Source organism: Bos taurus, chromosome 21, assembly GCF_002263795.3.
Source record: "Bos taurus isolate L1 Dominette 01449 registration number 42190680 breed Hereford chromosome 21, ARS-UCD2.0, whole genome shotgun sequence".
NCBI classification, from domain to species: domain Eukaryota; kingdom Metazoa; phylum Chordata; class Mammalia; order Artiodactyla; family Bovidae; genus Bos; species Bos taurus.
This window is the reverse complement of record NC_037348.1, coordinates 46,037,501-46,056,789: the sequence shown is the minus strand read 5'-3', so window position 1 is coordinate 46,056,789 and position 19,289 is coordinate 46,037,501. Positions and strand designations below refer to the sequence as shown.

Genomic DNA, 19,289 nt, shown 5'->3' with positions numbered 1-19,289 from the left:
CTAAAAAGAAAAAAAAAATATGAATGAATGAATGACAATATGCCTCCCCTACTCATTTTAGAGCACTAGCTATAAAACCAAAAGAGCTGGACTGTAAGGGTAGACTCAGGTATGTAACTGTCATTTATCAGAATGCTACTAGCAGGGCATGCTGCCAAAAATACCACATTCAGCAACACAATTATCTTTCTTTTCTTAATAGAGTTGGTAAAATTTACTCTTGGAACTATTAAAAGCACATTGTCCATTTCCAACCCACCTCCAAAAGACAAAAAAATGGAGCTAAAACCACTCCTTATATGGTATTACAGCTCCAACTCATATGAATATGGTTGTAGGATATGTTCTAAATACAAATCTTAATTCCCAGTGTCAAGCATTTTTAGTACTCATACATATTTTTTTAACAGTATTAATCTTTATATATTAGGTTGGTGCAAAGGTAATTGCAGTTTTGCATTGTTGAACTTTGCCATTTGATATTGGAATACATTCTTAAATGCAGTTATGTTATACATCATTTTTTAACGTACATTTCTCACTTTATGCTTTTTTGCTAATGACTTATTACTTGCTGTGTATTTTGTATTTATTTTAGACAAGGGAAATGATGTTAGACAAAAAGCAGATTTGGGTAATTTTTGTTATTCAAGTTCAAAATGGGACATAAAGCAGCACAGATAACTCACAACATCAATGCACCTGACCCAGGAACTGCTAACGAACCTACAGTGCAGTAGTGGCTCAAGATGTTTTGCAAAGGAGCTGAGAGCTTGAAGATGAGGAATGCAGTGGCCAGTCATCAGAAGTTGACAATGAAATTGAAAGCCATCATCGAAGCTGATCCTATTACAACTACATGAGAAGTTGATCAACATTGATCATTTAGTTCAAATTGCCAACATCCACTGGATCATCGAAAAAGCAAGAGAGTTCCAGAAAAACATCTATTTCTGCTTTATTGACTATGCCAAGCCTTTGACTGTGTGGATCACAATAAACTGTGGAAAATCCTGAAAGAGATGGGAATACCAGACCACCTGACCTGCCTCTCAAGAAACCTGGATGCAGGTCAGGAAGCAACAGTTAGAACTGGACATGGAACAACAGACTGGTTCCAAATAGGAAATGGAGTATGTCAAGGCTGTATATTGTCACCATGCTTATTTAACTTCTATGCAGAGTACATCATGAGAAACGCTGGGCTGGAGGAAGCATAAGCTGGAATTAAGATTGCTGGGAGAAATATCAATAACCTCAGATATGCAGATGACACCACCCTTATGGCAGAAAGTGAAGAACTAAAGAGCTTCTTGATGAAAGTGAAAGTGGAGAGTGAAAAAGTTGGCTTCAAGCTCAACATTCAGAAAACTAAGATCATGGCATCCGGTCCCATCACTTCATGGCAAGTAGATGGGGAAACAAAGGAAACAGTGTCAGACTTTATTTTTGGGGGCTCCAAAATCACTGCACATGGTGATTGCAGCCATGAAATTAAAAGCTGCTTACTCCTTGGAAGGAAAGTTATGACCAATCTAGACAGCATATTAAAAAGCAGAGACAGTACTTTGCCAACAAAGGTCCATCTAGTCAAGGCTATGGTTTTTCCAGTGGTCATGTATGGATGTGAGAGTTGGACTATAAAGAAAGCTGAGCACCGAAGAATTGATGCTTTTGAACTGTGGTGTTGGATAAGACTCTTGAAAGCCCCTTGGACTGCAAGGAGATCCAACCAGTCCATCCTAAAGGAGATCAGTCCTGGGTGTTCATTGGAAGGACTGATGTTGAAGCTGAGACTCTAATACTTAGGCCACCTGATGCGAAGAGCTGACTCATTTGAAAAGACCCTGATGCTGGGAAAGATTGAGGGCAGGGGGAGAAGGGGACAACAGAGGATAAGATGGTTGGATGGCATCAGTGACTCAACGGACATGAGTTTGAGTGAACTCCGGGAGTTGGTGATGGACACGGAGGCCTGGCATGCTGCTGTCCATGAGGTTGCAAAGAGTTGGACATGACTGAGCAACTGAACTGAACTGAACTGAACTGATGGTCATTTGGCATTTGAAGCAAACTGGAAAGGTGAAAAAGCTCAGTAAGTGAGTGCCTCACAAGCTGACTGAAAATCAAAACACTCGTTGTTTTGAAGTGATGTCTTCTTCTCTTACTCTATGCAACAATGAACCATTTCTCAATTGGATTGTGACATGCAACAGAAAGTGGATTTTATACGACAACTGGTGATGACCAGCTCAGTGGCTGGACCAAGAAGAAGCTTCAAAGCACTTCCCAAGGCCAAATTTACACCAAAAAAAGGTCCCTGTCACTGTTTGGTGGTCTGCTGCCCATCTGATCCACTATAGCTTTCTGAATCCTGACAAAACCATTAGATCTAAGAAGTATGCTCAGGAAATTGATGAGATGCATTGAAAACTGCAATGCCTGAATCCAGCATGGGTCAACAGAAAGGGTCCAATTCTTCTCCACGAAAATCCCCAAACACACGTCACACCACCACCGTTTCAAAGTTGAACAAATTGGGATACAAAGTTTTGCCTCATCTGCCATATTCACCTAACTTCATGCCAACTGACAACCACTTCTTCACGCATCTTGACAACTTCTTGCAGGGAAAATGCTTCTACAACCAGCAGGGTGCAGAAAATGTTTTCCAAGAAATAGTTCATCACATCTTGAAGCATAGATTTTTATGCTTCAGAAATAAACTCATTTCTCATTGGCAAAAATGTGTTGATTGTAATGGTTCCTATTTTGATTAATAAACATGTGTTTGAACCTAGTAACAGTGATTTCAAATCCACAGTCCAAAACCACAAGTACGTTTGCACCAACCTAACAGAAGTCTTTCTAAAACTATGTTTGTGTTTAATCCTCTTTTATGCTATTTTATCTTCTTTTTAGTGCTATCCTGGTGACTCAATAGTAAAGAATCCACCTGCTAATACAGGAAACACAAGTTTGATCTATGGTGCAGGAAGATCCCCTGGAGCCTTCCCCTGGAGAATGAAAGGGCAACTCACTCCAGTATTCTTGCCTGGGAAGTCCCATGGAGAAGAGGAGTCTGGCCAGCTACAATCCATGGGGTCGCAAAGAGTCAGACACAACTTTGTGACAGAGCACAAGCATTTCCTTTTTAACCATATTTATGCTACACAGTAGTAGTTATATGTCTCAAAAGCAATAAGATAAGGCAAAGAAGCTAGGGGTACTTTATATATATATATATATATATATATATATATATATATATATATATGTATGCTTCCCAGGTGGTGTTAATGGTAAAAAAAACCCACCTGCCAATATTGGATATCTAAGAGACATGGATTCAATCCTTGGGTCAGGAAAATCCCCTGGAGGAGGGCATGGCAACCTACTCTCAGTATTTTGCCTGGAGAATCCCATGGACAGAGGAGCCTGGCAGGCTACAGTCCATGGGATCACAAAGAATCCGACACAACTGAAGCAACTAGCATGCATACACAAAGATTCTAAGTAGTAGTAGTTATATGACTCAAAAGCAATAAGATAAAGCAAAAAATCCAGGAGTATTATATATATAACCTAGTAATTAATTAGCTCAATGGACTTTTATGAGAAAAGTTTGCTCCTGAAATGAGTATTCAATATTAAATGCAAACACCTTATTTACTATTACTACCTAGAAAAAGTTATTTTCTTACTGTAGAGGATAAAAAAACTCTGAGGATTAAATAATAAACTATAAAGGAACTAAAGAAGTGATGCACATTAATATTTTCCAAAGGCCACACCAAAGAAAACTTAGAAGGCTCTATAAATAATTATACAAACTTTATTTAAGCTCAGACAGGGTTGAATCCTTTAAAAGGCAATTTTCAGTTTTCAAGTTATACTTTAATTACCATCACTCTAAATTTTCATTAATTTTCAATTCCTTTCCCATTCTGATTGATGCAATTTTTTTTATACAAAATACTAAAATATACCCCCAAAAGTTAACATTAACACTGGTGTTCAAACATGCTAATCAAATCATACATCAAGAAAAGAAAGAAATCCATCGCAATTATTAAGGTATTATGAATGCACCATACAAGCAGCAAAAATTTACTGACAATCACGCAGTACACTCTCATACTGAGCAGCAGTGAAACAATAAAGGCTTTTTACCTTGTAGGACATTCATCTTTTTTGTCAATACATATTGTCTGTCCACGTATATACCATTCACCGTCATAGTATAACCTTCCCTCTTCGGATCTAGCACTGTGCAGGTGTTTTTCCAGTTTCACAGGTGCTAAAGGGATCAGTTCAAAAACTGTTATATTAATAAGACATTGTCAGAAGAACAAAAGTGCAGAACACTTACGCATTAATACCAATCCACCCATATATGTGAAAATACACTAAAAATATTTTTTTAGATAAGAAACCTATATCTAAGAAAAACAAAGAGAATTTCATTTCCTACATTTTTTACATAATTCACTGTTTTTAATAGAGCTAAAAAATATATAATAAATTAATTAACTAGACAAGTGCAAGAGAGCAGATATATTATCCACTATTAATGCCAATTTTAAGTAAGATTTAAAATCTGAGTTGTCATATTTCCACTGAAAATTCCCTGATGGCTCAGACGGTAAAGAATCTGTCTGCAAAGCGGGAGACTCAGGTTCAATCCCTGGGTGGGGAAGATTCCCTGGAGAAGGGAATAGCAACCCAGTATTCTTGCCTGGAGAAATTCCATGGAAAGAGGAGCCTGGAGGGCTACAGTCCATGGGGTGCAAAGAGTCAGACACAATTGAATGCCTAACACACACACTAACAATATATCATAAATCAATAACTAGACAAGTGTTAGGAGAAAAGATGCATTTTGCTTTACCAGTGCCAATTTTAAATAAGATTTAAAATCTGAGTTATCATATTTCCACTGAAAATTATATTTTTTCATATTGTCTCGCCTGACACTTTTTATTGTCTCAACTGACATTTCAAAAAAGCAAAGTTTAACATATATTCCAAGAATTTTCCAGGCCTTTGATTCTAAAAAGCAAATGTACTCAGTAGAATTTTCATTTTGAAATTCTAGAAATGGTTTGAGATTCATCAGATAAACTCATGCAGAAAAAAAAAAACAAACCATTCTTTATGGAAGCACACTGTCAAAAGCACACCATGGAATAGAAATATACTCCTCTGCATCATTCAAATGTCACCACCTCAGAAAGGTCCTCCCCAACTACTCTACCCACTCCTCAGTTAATCTTCACCACAGCTTTATATTTCCTTCATAGCAATTATTACAATTTGTCATTATCTAGTTAGTTATCTATTTACATATACATTATCATTCTGCCTCCCTCAAGGAAGTTCCAGGAGATTCAACTCTTGCACCACTGCATTCACTGACCTCAAAAAGTACCTGGTATGTAAAAGGTTTTCAGTAAGTATTCACTCATTCATTCATTCAACAAATGTTTTCTGAGCACTGTGACTGAAACAGACAGATTTCTGACCTTTGTGGAGCTTACGATTCTCTCAGGAGACAGGTAAACATGTAAACAATCAAAAAATTACAAATTGTGGTAAGTGCCATGAAGAAAACAAAGAATACACATGCTAAAGATAACAGGGGCTGGGGAGGAGACCCACTCAACAGTGTAGCCAGACTCTTAAAGGAATCCATGGCTCAAATCTATACAGTGAAAGAAAGTAGAAACAGAGAAATTATTCTAGACAGTAATGTCCATCACTACTTCAGCAGTGATTTCAGGATTTTTGACGAACCCTACTGCCAGCATTCTAATCTCTCTCATAGAAAATATAGGTACAGAAGTAATTTTGTGCACAATTCTAGAGGCTTGTGGAATTGAAATTCCACAATTCCTATTCACAGGCTCTCTGAAGGCCATCCACGGACTCCAGACACCTCCCCTATAGAATTATTGAGCCCATTAAAAAACACTAAATACTTTTAAGATTACTGATCCATAATTAGCAATTGTAATGCAGTTGAAGCACTAAAGAAATACATTCCATTCATAAATCTTGAAACTTTTACATGAGGCAAAGACTCCAGAAGAATTTTTCACAGTTCTGCATATAGTGTTCACTGATGAAACGAAACCAGTGAGGGGGGAGTGGTTTAGTGTGTAGATGACTTAAAAAGTCTCCAAAGAGAAGATTTGAACTCAGACAAAATGACTTACGTTCTGTTTTCACTCTATGTGGACCAAGTGTAGCCATTGCCTTAATTAAAAGAAGAAGAAGAAAGATGTCTGAGTTCAAAATCAAAGTATATTTCAATATCCATTTAATATACAATACTTACAAGCTTAATAACAAACAGTGAAATATGATCTGCTTCAATAAGTTGGTAATGTCTAAAACCATGGGAAAATAAAAAGAATAAAAATTTCTTCTAGAGGTGTTATCAATACCTACTCTAAATTCTCAACTAAGAAGCTTTTGAGAATGGAAAATTTTAATAGGAAAACAAGTCTCCACTTTCAAACAAGCACAGAAAATCTTCTAACATTTCAATGTTTAATGACAAAATGCAAAAATGTACAATAAAGGTTCAAATATTCACTCACTCTCATTCATTCAACAAATACACCTGAATGCCTTCTGTGAGCCAGTACCAGGCTAAGAACTAGGCACAGAATGGTAATCCATTACTATTTTGGGGCAACCTAAATACTTTTGCATACTTTTGCATAAACTGTTAATTACATTATCACAGGAAAAAATACAATCAAACTGCTAACATGCCTCTCATAAAATACTCTTGCAATCCACAGTTATCTGTATTAGTAATGACTGCCTAGAGAGACTGTTGCAAAGTAAAGCATATTTACAATAATATTTTGATGTATTAGTGAAAAATTATATACTCTTAAAAAGTAGACTACAAAAAATATACTTGAATTCCATTGCTCTTTAAACATACCTTCCTTATTGTTGTCCAGTCTTCAAGAATATCAAGATCTTGTAACATATAAACTATATACGGACGTTGAAAAGTCAAGGTCAGTTTAGCTGTAAGAATTCCAATTTTAAACTATACTTCCAAATTTCTGTTTTTCAGAAACTGGAACAATGACTTCAGACAGAAACCATCAGCATGCTGAATTCTGACTCCAAATTGTTTTTCAAAAAACTTAGTACCAGCATAAGTATGTTCTAGTACTTCAGATGTTATAACCATATTCTCTTAATCCTATGGTGTCTCTGACAGTAAGATACACCAACAACCTAATCACTGTTTTAAGGTGGGCGAGGGGGAAAGCAGGAGCCAAGGGAGGGTACCATCGGGAATGCCAAGATTGAATGTATATATTAATTTAATTTAAAAACATACCAGTTTCAGAGACATTAAAAATTTCAAAAAGTACAATTGAGAATTTAGCAATCATGCTATATAATAAACAGCTGCTTCATTTCAAAGCCCTTGTGATCTACAAACCCATATTAATTTTCAGTGTTGAGATCATGGCTAAATTTCTTATCCACTCTACCTCCCTTAATCTAAACTATACCCTTCTGCTTTCAATCATTTTTAAAAAATCATCTGTTCTTATTACAGGATCATGCAAATAAAGATAAAGCATACTAATAAAAACTACAAAGATATGCACAGTGCAAAAACGTACATTAAAACAACTGAAAAAAAAATTTAAAAACCCAGAAAATTTGAAAAAGGATATCTGACACAACAACTGGCTTCTTTTTGTCAGGACTGAAAGGATCCTTCCTCTTTTTTCTTGACTGAAGCTCATCGTTCCACAGCTCTGGCAAGTAAATAAAAATTAAGTATTATCTGATTTCTTGAGATCAAAGGAAAAAAAAGACTAATTTCATAGTAGCAAAACTGCATTGGTGGCTATGTTTATATGCTATAAATATGGGTATATACTGTAATATATATGACTATATATAATTTAATGAGCAGCTATATATTTATGAATTTTCCTCTTCTTTCATTAGAGCAAAATTCAATTTGGCACTTAATGCCTAGTAACTGATGAACATATATGTCAGGCACTTAAATATTCATCATGTGAATGGTCTCAACTAATCTTTGAAGCTACCTCTCAGGCAGACAGTCTCATGACTTCAATTATACAAAGAGACTGACTTAGAAAAGCTAAAACTGTCACCCATGGTCAGCCGACGAGTCGAACAATGGCAGGAGAGCTCAGCTCGTCTGCTCTGCCTATTCTATACTGGAGAAACAGAATTTATAACAAGTAACACAATACACGTGCAAGAACCATAGGATAACCCAGTAAATCTTGCAAGGTGTAGAAAGACCTTCCCTGAAAAAGCCAATTTCACTTTGGCCTAATCTAATTATTAATAAGTATTTCCTTTTTTTGAGACAAAAACCTGCCTCCTTATAATATCCATCTTTGTGTCCTAGTTTGTGCACAACCAAGAGAAAAGACTTCTACTCCTTCTTCCACATGACAATCTTTCAAGACTTAGAGCAAAGAATATATACTGTAGCTGTCTTCCAATACTACTCTTATGTTGTAACAATATGCTTAACTATTCTTACAGTACATTATTCTTATGCCTGTTGTTCCAGTCACACTTCTATTTTATTCCTTTTCATGTGCTTCATTTTCTATATCTTTCTGAAGTATGAGTCCAAATTAAAGCAACAATCACAGCAAATTCTTTAGCAGTCTTCCTCCTTGCCCTCTCGTTCAGTTCAGTTCCGTTCAGTCACTCAGTCATGTCCGACTCTTTGCGAGCCCATAAATCGCAGCACGCCAGGCCTCCCTGTCCATCACCAACTCCCGGAGTTCACTCAGACTCATGTCCATCGAGTCAGTGATGCCATCCAGCCATCTCATCCTCTATCGTCCCCTTCTCCTCCTGCCCCCAATCCCTCCCAGCATCAGAGTCTTTTCCAATGAGTCAACTCTTCACATGAGGTGGCCAAAGTACTGGAGTTTCAGCTTTAGCATCATTCCTTCCAAAGAAATCCCAGGGCTGATCTCCTTCACAATGGACTGGTTGGATCTCCTTGCAGTCCAAGGGACTCTCAAGAGTCTTCTCCACCACCACAGTTCAAAAGCATCAATTCTTCGGCATTCAGCCTTCTTCACAGTCCAAATCTCACATCTATATGTGACCACAGGAAAAATCATAGCCTTGACTAGATGGACCTTTGTTGACAAAGTAATGTCTCTGCTTTTGAATATGCTATCTAGGTTGGTCGTAACTTTCCTTCCAAGGAGTAAGCGTCTTTTAATTTCATGGCTGCAGTCACCATCTGTAGTGATTTTGGAGCCCAGAAAAATAAAGTCTGACACTGTTTCCACTGTTTCCCCATCTATTTCCCATGAAGTGATGGGACCAGATGCCATGATCTTCGTTTTCTGAATGTTGAGCTTTAAGCCAACTTTTTCACTCTCCACTTTCACTTTCATCAAGAGGCTTTTGAGTTCCTCTTCACTTTCTGCCATAAGGGTGGTGTCATCTGCATATCTGAGGTTATTGATATTTCTCCTGGCAATCTTGATTCCAGCTAGTGTTTCTTCCAGTCCAGCGTTTCTCATGATGTACTCTGCATAGAAGTTAAATAAGCAGGGTGACAATATACAGCCGTGACGTACTCCTTTTCCTATTTGGAATCAGTCTGTTGTTCCATGTCCAGTTCTAAGTGTTGCTTCCTGACCTGCATACAGATTTCTCAAGAGGCAGGTCAGGTGGTCTGGTATTCCCATCTCTTTCAGAATTTTCCACAGTTTATTGTGATCCACACAGTCAAAGGCTTTGTCATAGTCAATAAAGCAGAAATAGATGTTTTTCTGGAACTCTCTTGCTTTTTCCATGATCCAGCAGATGTTGGCAATTTGATCTCTGGTTCCTCTGCCTTTTCTACAACCAGCTTGAACATCAGGAAGTTCACGGTTCACGTATTGCTGAAGCCTGGCTTGGAGAATTTTGAGCATTACTTTACTAGCGTGTGAGATGAGTGCAATTGTGCTGTAGTTTGAGCATTCTTTGGCATTTCCTTTCTTTGGGATTGGAATGAAAATGGACCTTTTCCAGTCCTGTGGCCACTGCTGAGTTTTCCAAACTTGCTGGCATATTGAGTGCAGCACTTTCACAGCATCATCTTTCAGGATTTGAAAGAGCTCAACTGGAATTCCATCACCTCCTCTAGCTTTGTTTGTAGTGATGCTTTCTAAGACCCACTTGACTTCACATTCCAGGATGTCTGGCTCTAGATGAGTGATCACATCATTGTGATTACCTGGGTCGTGAAGATCTACGCTTCATTTATGTACCATCTGTATAGGAGACTAGATGTGAGGAGACACCTCAGTAAACCAAAAGCTTAGTGTCACTTAAACATGACATCACAGCATTCCCCTCACCTGAGGTAATATCAATGCTGTGCCGGTCCTCTTCAAGCCTTCGTATCTTCTCCTCTAACTCACTCTGTACTGTATCATATAACAAAAGCTTTTCACTCTGAAAAAAAAAATAGATCACACATAAGTAGGAAGGAAAAAACTGTTCCATATTTAACTAACAGTACCAAATAACTCACTGTTAGAAGTATTTTAACATATGGTGCTTTTGTTTAAATTCAACTTAAAAGTTTTAATGATGAAATGTCAAATATATGAATGAACTAAAACTAGAAACTATGGAATCTAAGTATACAGAGAACTACATACAATTAAATTGTTTAAGAATATCTAAATCTGTATGTGATAAAGAGGCAAATATTTACTTCATAAAAAACTCATAGTGAGCTCCTGTAGCCCCTTTTAAATACAGGCAGGTCCCCTGTCAGCACAATGGAGAGCCTGTCCTGTAAAATGTATCATTGTAAAACAAACTATTTTTTCTCATATCAGAACAATTCCTCACTAATACGTCAATCATATTAAAAGAGACTAATATATCATCAAGAGAAAAATTCAAGTATAAATTTTATAATTATTTCAAACAATTCAATTAAAGATAAAATCATAATATTACAGACTAATTATATCCCAATCTTGGGATATATATATTATATCCCAATCTTGGGATATATAATTATATCCCAATTATATAGAAAGACTGAGCCACTGGCTAAGAGACAAGACAATTTACTAGTAAATCAGACTAGAATCCGGGTCCATTTGTTCTATCCCATAGTTTTTATTATAAAATACTGTATCCTTTATTTTAAAAGCCAGAGGATGAGCATCAGTGTGAGAATGAGCAATGTGTGTGTGTGCATGCGTGTGTGTGTGTGTGTGTGTGTATGTGTGCGTGCGCGCACATGTGCACATGTGCACTCAGTAGTGTCCAACTCTTTGCGACCCCATGGACTGTAGTCCATCAGGCTCCTCTGTTCATGGAATATTCTAGGCAAGAATACTGGAGTGTGTTGCCATTTCCCACTATAATTTTATATGACAAATAAAATCACATAGACTTATCATATAAAAGGCTGTGACAGATTGCCACCCACCTTCCACATGTGTATCTCTAGTAAAGACAATAGCCTATTGGGATATAGCTAGATATAACTGTCTCATAGTAGCTACTGCTGCTGCTGCTGCTAAGTCGCTTCAGTCGTGTCCGACTCTGTGCGACCCCATAGACGGCAGCCCATCAGGTTCCGCCGTCCCTGGGATTCTCCAGGGAAGAACACTGCGGCGGGTTGCCATTTCCTTCTCCAAAGCATGAAAGTGAAAAGTGAAAGTGAAGTTGCTCAGTCGTGTCCGACTCTTAGCGACCCCATGGACTGCAGCCTACCAGGCTCCTCCAGCCATGAGATTTTCCAGGCAAGAGTAGTGGAGTGGGATAGTAGCTACTAGAATACAGTTAGTTATGATTTCTTGTGGAAGGCATAAGCCATGCCCATTTTCAGCATTCCCAGTGTCAATCATGAAGTCTTCTCTTTTGGGTTTGAAATTTAGAGTCTACATATGCTTGAAGGTTCTCCCAAGTGGTAGAGAAAAGATGGTTTTTGTAAATTTGAAGCAATCCTGGAGGTAGAGAGAAAGCAGAGCTGAAGAAAGCTAAAACTAGATCCCCTTTGAAAAATTATCTCATTACATATTACTCTCTATGCTTACTTCCTTTTACTTTCTCCTCCGCTTTTGGTAAAATTTTATGGAATAGTCTAGCATTATCTACATTGTACTACAAGAACTGGGAACTGTTACATAGCAGATAAGAAGGGAGAACAGGCTACAGCTACAGTCAAGATCGTGTGATGGCTAAGAATAGAGCCAGATTCTCCAACCAAAGAGGACTCTGAAAGCTAAGCAGGAGTAATAAAGCCTTTGCTTTTAAAAATATTTCAATGAAAAAATGTTTTGTAAAAATTACCATTAAAAAAAGAATATGGACTTTTAACTGGTGAATTCTCTTTGTATTCCATTGATATATTTGCCCTAGGCCAAGCAGAAATTCTGAAATAAACCTACCAGTCATTGTTTACAATTGAAAAAAAAAGGTACAATGGGACTGAAATGTTTGAAGTTTTGAAGGCATCTCTAAAAAATATTACAGGTATACTTTAAATTACACAAATAGAATTGCCTTGACTCTATCCTCATTATTCCTTGTTCTTCTCTCCCTTATCCCCAGCCCCTCAACAGCCTTCCATAAGGAAAGAAAGTCATAAATGAAGCAGGTAAAAAGACATCGGAAAAGAAAGAGACATTCAAACTCCCTTGCTTTGGTGCCTGTAGAGGCTTCTATACTCAATAGGTAATTTAGCTTTTTTAAAGTATTATTAATTATAACTACATATTTGACTTCAAAATCCCACACCCCTCCAATCTTCACACGTATACTTAGCGAACCTGCTCACTGACCCCTTTCACCAACTGAGACCATATTCCTTCTCATCAGGGACGTGTTAGGGAATGCCAGCAAAGTGGCTCCAAGGTTCCACGTTTGCACTGGTCTCCCTCTGGCCTGGGTTCAGAATCAACTGCCTCTTGGCAGTTCCCTGATTAAGGCATCTCACAGTTTTGGACCTGGATAGCGTCTTGGGAGATTTTCAAGGACTAGCATTACCAGAGAAAGAACAAAACATATTAAAAAGCTACAGTCTTTTTTTTTTTTTTTTTTAAGTATGCTGCATTGGAATAAAAAGATAAGCAGAATAGGATTTAAAAGCCAAGAAACAGACTCCGGTTGTGGGAAATGTTACAAAAAAGGTGACTTCAAATTATTTGAAAACCAGATGACAATAAATGACAAGAGAAAAATGAGTTTAACTGTACAGAGAAAAAAAGTTGGCTTAAAACTCAACATTCAGAAAACTAAGATCATGGCATCCAGCCCCATCACTTCATGGCAAATAGATGGTAAAACAACGAAACAGTGAGAGACTTTACTTTTCAGGGCTCAAAAATCACTGCTGGTGACTGCAGCCATAAAATTAAAGGACGCTTGCTCCTTGGAAGAAAAGTTATGACCAACCTAGACAGCTTATTAAAAAGCAGAGACAGTACTTTGCCAACAAAGGTCCATATAGTCAAAGCTATAGTTTTTCCAGTAGTCATGTATGGATGTGAGAGCTGGACCATAAGAAAAGTGAGCACCGAAGAATTGATGTTTTTGAACTGTGGTGTTGGAGAAGACTCTTGAGAGTCCCTTGGAGATCCAACCAGTCCATCCTAAAGGAAATCAGTCCTGAATATTTTCAGGATTTTCAGGAAGGACTGATGTTGAAGCTGAAACTCCAATATTTTGGCCACCTGATGCAAAGAGCTGACTTACTGGAAAAGACCCTGATGCTGGGCAAGATTGAAGGCAGGAGAAGGGGACAATAGAGGATGAGATGGTTGGATGGCATCACCAACTCGATGGACATGAGTTTGAGCAAGCACTGGGAGTTGGTGATGGACAGGGAAGCCTGGCACGCTGCAGTCCATGGAGTCACAAAGAGTCAGACACAACTGAGTGACTGAACTGAACTGATACAGAGAAAAAATTCTATAACATGAGGTTCTTTGCCTTACGTTATACAAAACAATTAATGGACTAAACAGTTAAATTTACAAAATGAAACTTAAAGAAAGTAAGGAAAGATAGTGAATGATATTGGGATGAAGAAAGCTTTTCAAAGCATAAAAATCCAAAGGACAAGTTATGTTTTGAAAAACTATTTGTGAACACAGATATTAAAGATACATTAAAAAGCAAACAAAGGTAAGAAGAAAGCAATAAAAAATATCTGCAACATGAAAAAGCCTTAAAACCATCAGATGAAATTAAACAAGCATGGATAAATCAGTAAGAAAAATCTAAATACTGTCCATGCTGCTGCTACTGCTAAGTCCCTTCAGTCATGTCTGACTCTGCGACCCCATAGACGGCAGCCCACCAGGCTCCCCCATCCCTGGGATTCTCCAGGCAAGAACACTGGAGTGGGTTGCCATTTCCTTCTCCAGTGCATGAAAGTGAAAAGTGAAAGGGAAGTCGCTCAGTCGTGTCCGACTCTTAGCAACCCCATGGACCACAGCCTACCAGGCTCCTCCATCCATGGGATTTTCCAGGCAAGAGTACTGGAGTGGGGTGCCATCGCCTTCTCTGAAATACTGTCTATACTCACTACCAAAAACAGCCAAAAGAAGAGACAGAGAGACAAATACAAGTACAAATTAAAATGTACAGTATGTAATACTATTCTTCACTTGGCAAAGTTGTTTTATTCTTTTCAATTATAATAAACAATGCCTACCAGAAAAATAAATGACCCAATCAAAAAATGGGCCAAAGAACTAAACAGACATTTCTCTAAAGAAGACATACAGATGGCTAACAAACACATGAAAAGATGCTCAACATCACTCGTTATCAGAGAAATGCAAATCAAAACCACAATGAGGTAACATCTCACGTCGGTCAGAATGGCTGCTATCAAAATGTCTACAAACAATAAATGCTGGAGAGGGTGTATGGAAAAGGGAACCCTCTTACACTGTTGGTGGGAATGCAAACTAATACAGCCACTATGGAGAACAGTGTGGAGATTCCTTAAAAAACTGAAAATAGAACTGCCATATGACTCAGCAATCCCACTGCTGGGCATACACACTGAGGACACCAGAACTGAAAGAGACACGTGTACCCCAATGTTCATCACAGCACTGTTTATAATAGCCAGGACATGGCAGCAACCTAGATGTCCCTCAGTACATGAATGGATAAGAAAGGTGTGGTACATATACACAATGGAATATTACTCAGCTATTAAAATCAACGCATTTGAATCAGTTCTAATGAGGTGGATGAAACTGGAGCCAATTATACAGAGTGAAGTAAGTCAGAAAGAAAAACACCAATACAGTATATTAACACATATATATGGAATTTAGAAAGATGGTAACAATAACCCTATATGTGAGACAGAAAAAGAGACACAGATACACAGAACAGACTTTTGGACTCTGTGGGAGAAGATGAGGGTGGGATGATTTGAGAGAATAGCACTGAAACATGTATATTACCATATGTGAAACAGATCACAAGTCCAAGTTCAATGCATGAAACAGGGCACTCAAAGCCGGTGCACTGGGACAACCCAGAGGGATGGGATGGGGAGGGAGGTGGGTGGGGGATTCAGGATGGGGGACACAGGTATACCCATAGCTGATTCATGTCAATGTATGGCAAAACCACCACAATACTGTAAAGTAATTAGCCTCCAATTAAAATTAATAAATTAATTTAAAATAAATATACAATGCCAACTGATACAGAGAATATAAACCAACTCAACAATTTAGAAAGTAACTTACAAATAAGTTTTAAGGACTTCACTGACTACATCCTTTGATCTAGTAATTACGCTGAGGATTCCATTCTAAAGAAATAACAACCTTGGCCAATGTTCCATCGAAAAGGATGTCCACAACAGCAATACTTGTAATGCATAAAACCAGGAACAAAGTAAAATCCAATAACAGAGTATTGGCTACAGAAATTATTGTACATCCATACTACTACTCTGCAGATAACAAACATTCAGAATTCAAAAAGTAGGGGAAAATTCAAAAAGCTACAGTAAAATTACAAATGAATCCAGATCATAAACTCTCTCTTCCCAAAGACATAATGAAGTAAACAGAAAACAAGTACAAAATAAATCAACAAACACTTACAGTTATCAAACAAAGGAAAGAGCACAATGCCATGCCATAACCTCCGAACATAACTAAACTGAGACAGAACCCTAAGATCTGCATTATGTACACTATACACACACAGGCACTCTGTAAAGAAAGAAGTTGAGAGGGGCGAATATTCGAAAAGTCTGAGTCATACTTCCAAATCTACAAAGAAATGAAGAAGGGTCTGGATAGGGGAAAATACATGGGAAGCCCTAAAGAGAGAAAGGCTCACCAGTGAGAAGAAAACTTCTAGAGCTCAGCAGCTGACAAGCTCTGCACACAGGCAGATTATATTGACTCACTCCTAGATATGAATGATGGCCAAAGGTGGCTAGTTATTTGTGAAAAGCATCAAAATGAAACACAGAGAGACAAATGAACAAAAAAGAAGTATAAACAAACAGGAACAAGTCAAGATACAGAAAAAAAAAGTTTAAAACAACTGCATTTAATACCCATAAAAGGATGAGATTACACCCATGAGAAAAGAACAGGAGTTGGAAAAAGTATAAAAAATGGGTAATCAGAGGACATAAGGGCTTTTGGAAATTAAATACAGAATGGAAATAAAATATTTAGTAAAAGGATTGGAAAAGAAAGTTGAATACACTCTTAAAAAGAATAAAATAAGAATGAAGGGAAAAGGTGGAGGGAAGTACAATAAAAATATAATATATAAGATCTAAATACTATGTAATAATATAATATATATATGAAATATAAAAAAATTCAAAGATCAATCTTGGGGGTTCAGCAGCTAACCAGGAAGAGTTCCAAAATGAGAAAACAGAAAATAATGGAGAAGAAACAATGTAAGAAACTTCTCAGAGCAAAAGATATGTTTCCTGATATAAATGTTCCTCTGAGTATTCACATGAATGAAAAGAGAAGCACATATCACCTTGCTGTTCCATAGCATCAAGGATAAAGAAAACATCTTACAGCTATTCAGGAAGAAAACAGGTCATGTACAGAGGATCAAGATTCACAATGGTAACAGGCTTCTCAAAGCAATACTAGAGGCTAGAAGACAATGGAAAAATGCCTTCAAAATTCTGAGGAAACATCATTACTTACATCTAGAATTCCATACTCTGAAGGGTGAGTTAAAAGATGGTTCTGGACATGAAAGATGTTAAGGGTTTTAAAACATGTCCAATAAATCTTTGACATGCCTCCCTTCAAAAGCTGGACCCTAATTCCTGTCTCCCTGAAAGTGGGCAGGACTTAATGACTCATCTGTAAGGAACAGAACGTGGCAGAAATCTAGGTTATTAAAAACACTGTCACTTCTATCTTGCTCTTGTAAACCATTCACTCCCAGAGAAGCTAGTCACAAGGTCATGGGGGCCCTCAGTAAGCCTGTGGAGAGGCCTATGGGAATAAGGCTTCCAACTAACAACCAGCAACAACCTGCCAGTCTTTAAGTCAGTCACCGTAGAAGCAGTTCCTGCAGTCCCAGTCAAGCCTTCAAATAGCTGCTTCCCTGGCTGACCTCTTCACTGCAATTTCATGTGATTCCCTGAGCCAGAACCACCCAGCTAATTTGCTCCCAAGTTCCTGACCATAAAGACTGAAAAATAAAATGCTTATTACTGTTTCAAGTGACTAAATTTTGGAGTAATTTATTATAAAGCAATAGATAACCAATACAAGAAGTCTCAAACAACTAACTTCTATACACTTTTTCCCAAGAAGCTACTCAACAAAACTGAAAAAAGAAAGCAAGACTAGCAGGGAAAGAAGTAAAGGGAATTACTTTACTTGTGAAGAGATACCCATGAAGACAGAGATGCAGCTGGCATAGAAAGTATCTGAAAGATGGAGCAGAAAGGAACGGGGTCCAGGGATGGAAGACTTGCTCCCAGGATGAAGAACTCCAGAAGGAAATGGGTCTCACGGATTACCTGATGCATCTGACCATGTGGAAAATGGCACTGGGGGTTTTCATAAATCTGCTCGAGTCTCTGGGGAGAACTGATAAACAAGAGAAAACTAACAAACAATAAATGAAGCAATTAATTCCAAGGTTAAAAAAACACAGTTGTACAAGAAGGGACGTTTAAGCAAAGCATAACTCTGGGATCAGTAAAAAATAATTATTGTTACAACAAAAACAAAAATTATGACATAACAATATCAGAAGAATGAGATAAGGGGAACTATTATGGAATCCTCAGCTTTCAAAAGGTACTATCCAAAACTGGTATTATTTAGAAATGAGGCTAAACTCCAGAAGCAGTAGATAAAAGATTTACATAGACAATTGCTGCTTGCATGTAGAACACAGAGATGGGAGTGAGACTGCTGTTTTGCATTACAAGCCTGTGCTTTCAGAAATATGTACACACATTACCCAGTAAAAGCAGATTTTTAAAAGTATTTAGGGAGGGGGAATCTGGTTGAAGGCCATCCAAAGATACAAACTTCCAGTTATAAAATAAACAAGTACAACATGATTAATTAACACCACTGTGTGTTATATACAAAAGTTGTTAAGAGTAAATCCTAAAAGTTTTCATCACAAGGAAAAATTTATTTTTCTATTTTTTAATTTTGTATCTATATGAGATGATGGCTGCCCATTAAACTCATGATATCATGATGCTTATAAATTAAATCACTATGATGCACACTTTAAACTTACACAGTGCTATACGTCAATTACATCTTCATAAAACTAGAAGAAAAAAAATTTTTTTTTTATTGATGGATAATTGCTTTACAGAATTTTACTATTTTCTGTCAAACCTCAACATGAGTCAGCCACAGGTATACATATATCCCCTCCCTTTTGAACCTCCCTCCCATCTCCCTCCCCACCCCATCCCTCTAGGTTAATACAGAGCCACTGTTTGAGTTTCCTGAGCCATACAGCAAAATCCTGTTGGCTAACTATTTTACATATAGTAATGTAAGTTTCCATGTTACTCTCTTCATACACCTCACCCTCTCCTGCCCTCTCCCAATGTCCATAAGTCCATTCTCTGTTTCTCCACTGCTGCTCTGTAAATAAATTCTTCAGTACTATTTTTCTAGATTCCATATATGCATTAGAATACAATATTTATCTTCCTCTCTCTGACTCACTTCACTCTATATAATAGGTTCTTGGTTCATCCA

General features: G+C 37.5%; 1 protein-coding gene across 2 annotated transcripts in view; it reads right to left on the bottom strand.

The window, feature by feature from the left end:
- Nucleotides 1-19,289, bottom strand: part of BRMS1L (BRMS1 like transcriptional repressor) — a 71,158-nt gene that overhangs the window by 28,627 nt on the left and 23,242 nt on the right. Inside the window, exons 5-9 of one of the 2 annotated variants that reach the window (XM_015459278.3) lie at nucleotides 10,407-10,503; nucleotides 7,719-7,802; nucleotides 6,962-7,026; nucleotides 6,219-6,258; nucleotides 4,174-4,321 (exon numbers count right to left, since the gene is read on the bottom strand). In XM_015459278.3, coding sequence (XP_015314764.1) covers nucleotides 4,174-4,321; nucleotides 6,219-6,258; nucleotides 6,962-7,026; nucleotides 7,719-7,802; nucleotides 10,407-10,503 — 434 coding nt within the window. The remainder of the gene's footprint in view (nucleotides 1-4,173; nucleotides 4,322-6,218; nucleotides 6,259-6,961; nucleotides 7,027-7,718; nucleotides 7,803-10,406; nucleotides 10,504-19,289) is intronic. The other variant, NM_001083428.1, reaches the window with a different exon arrangement.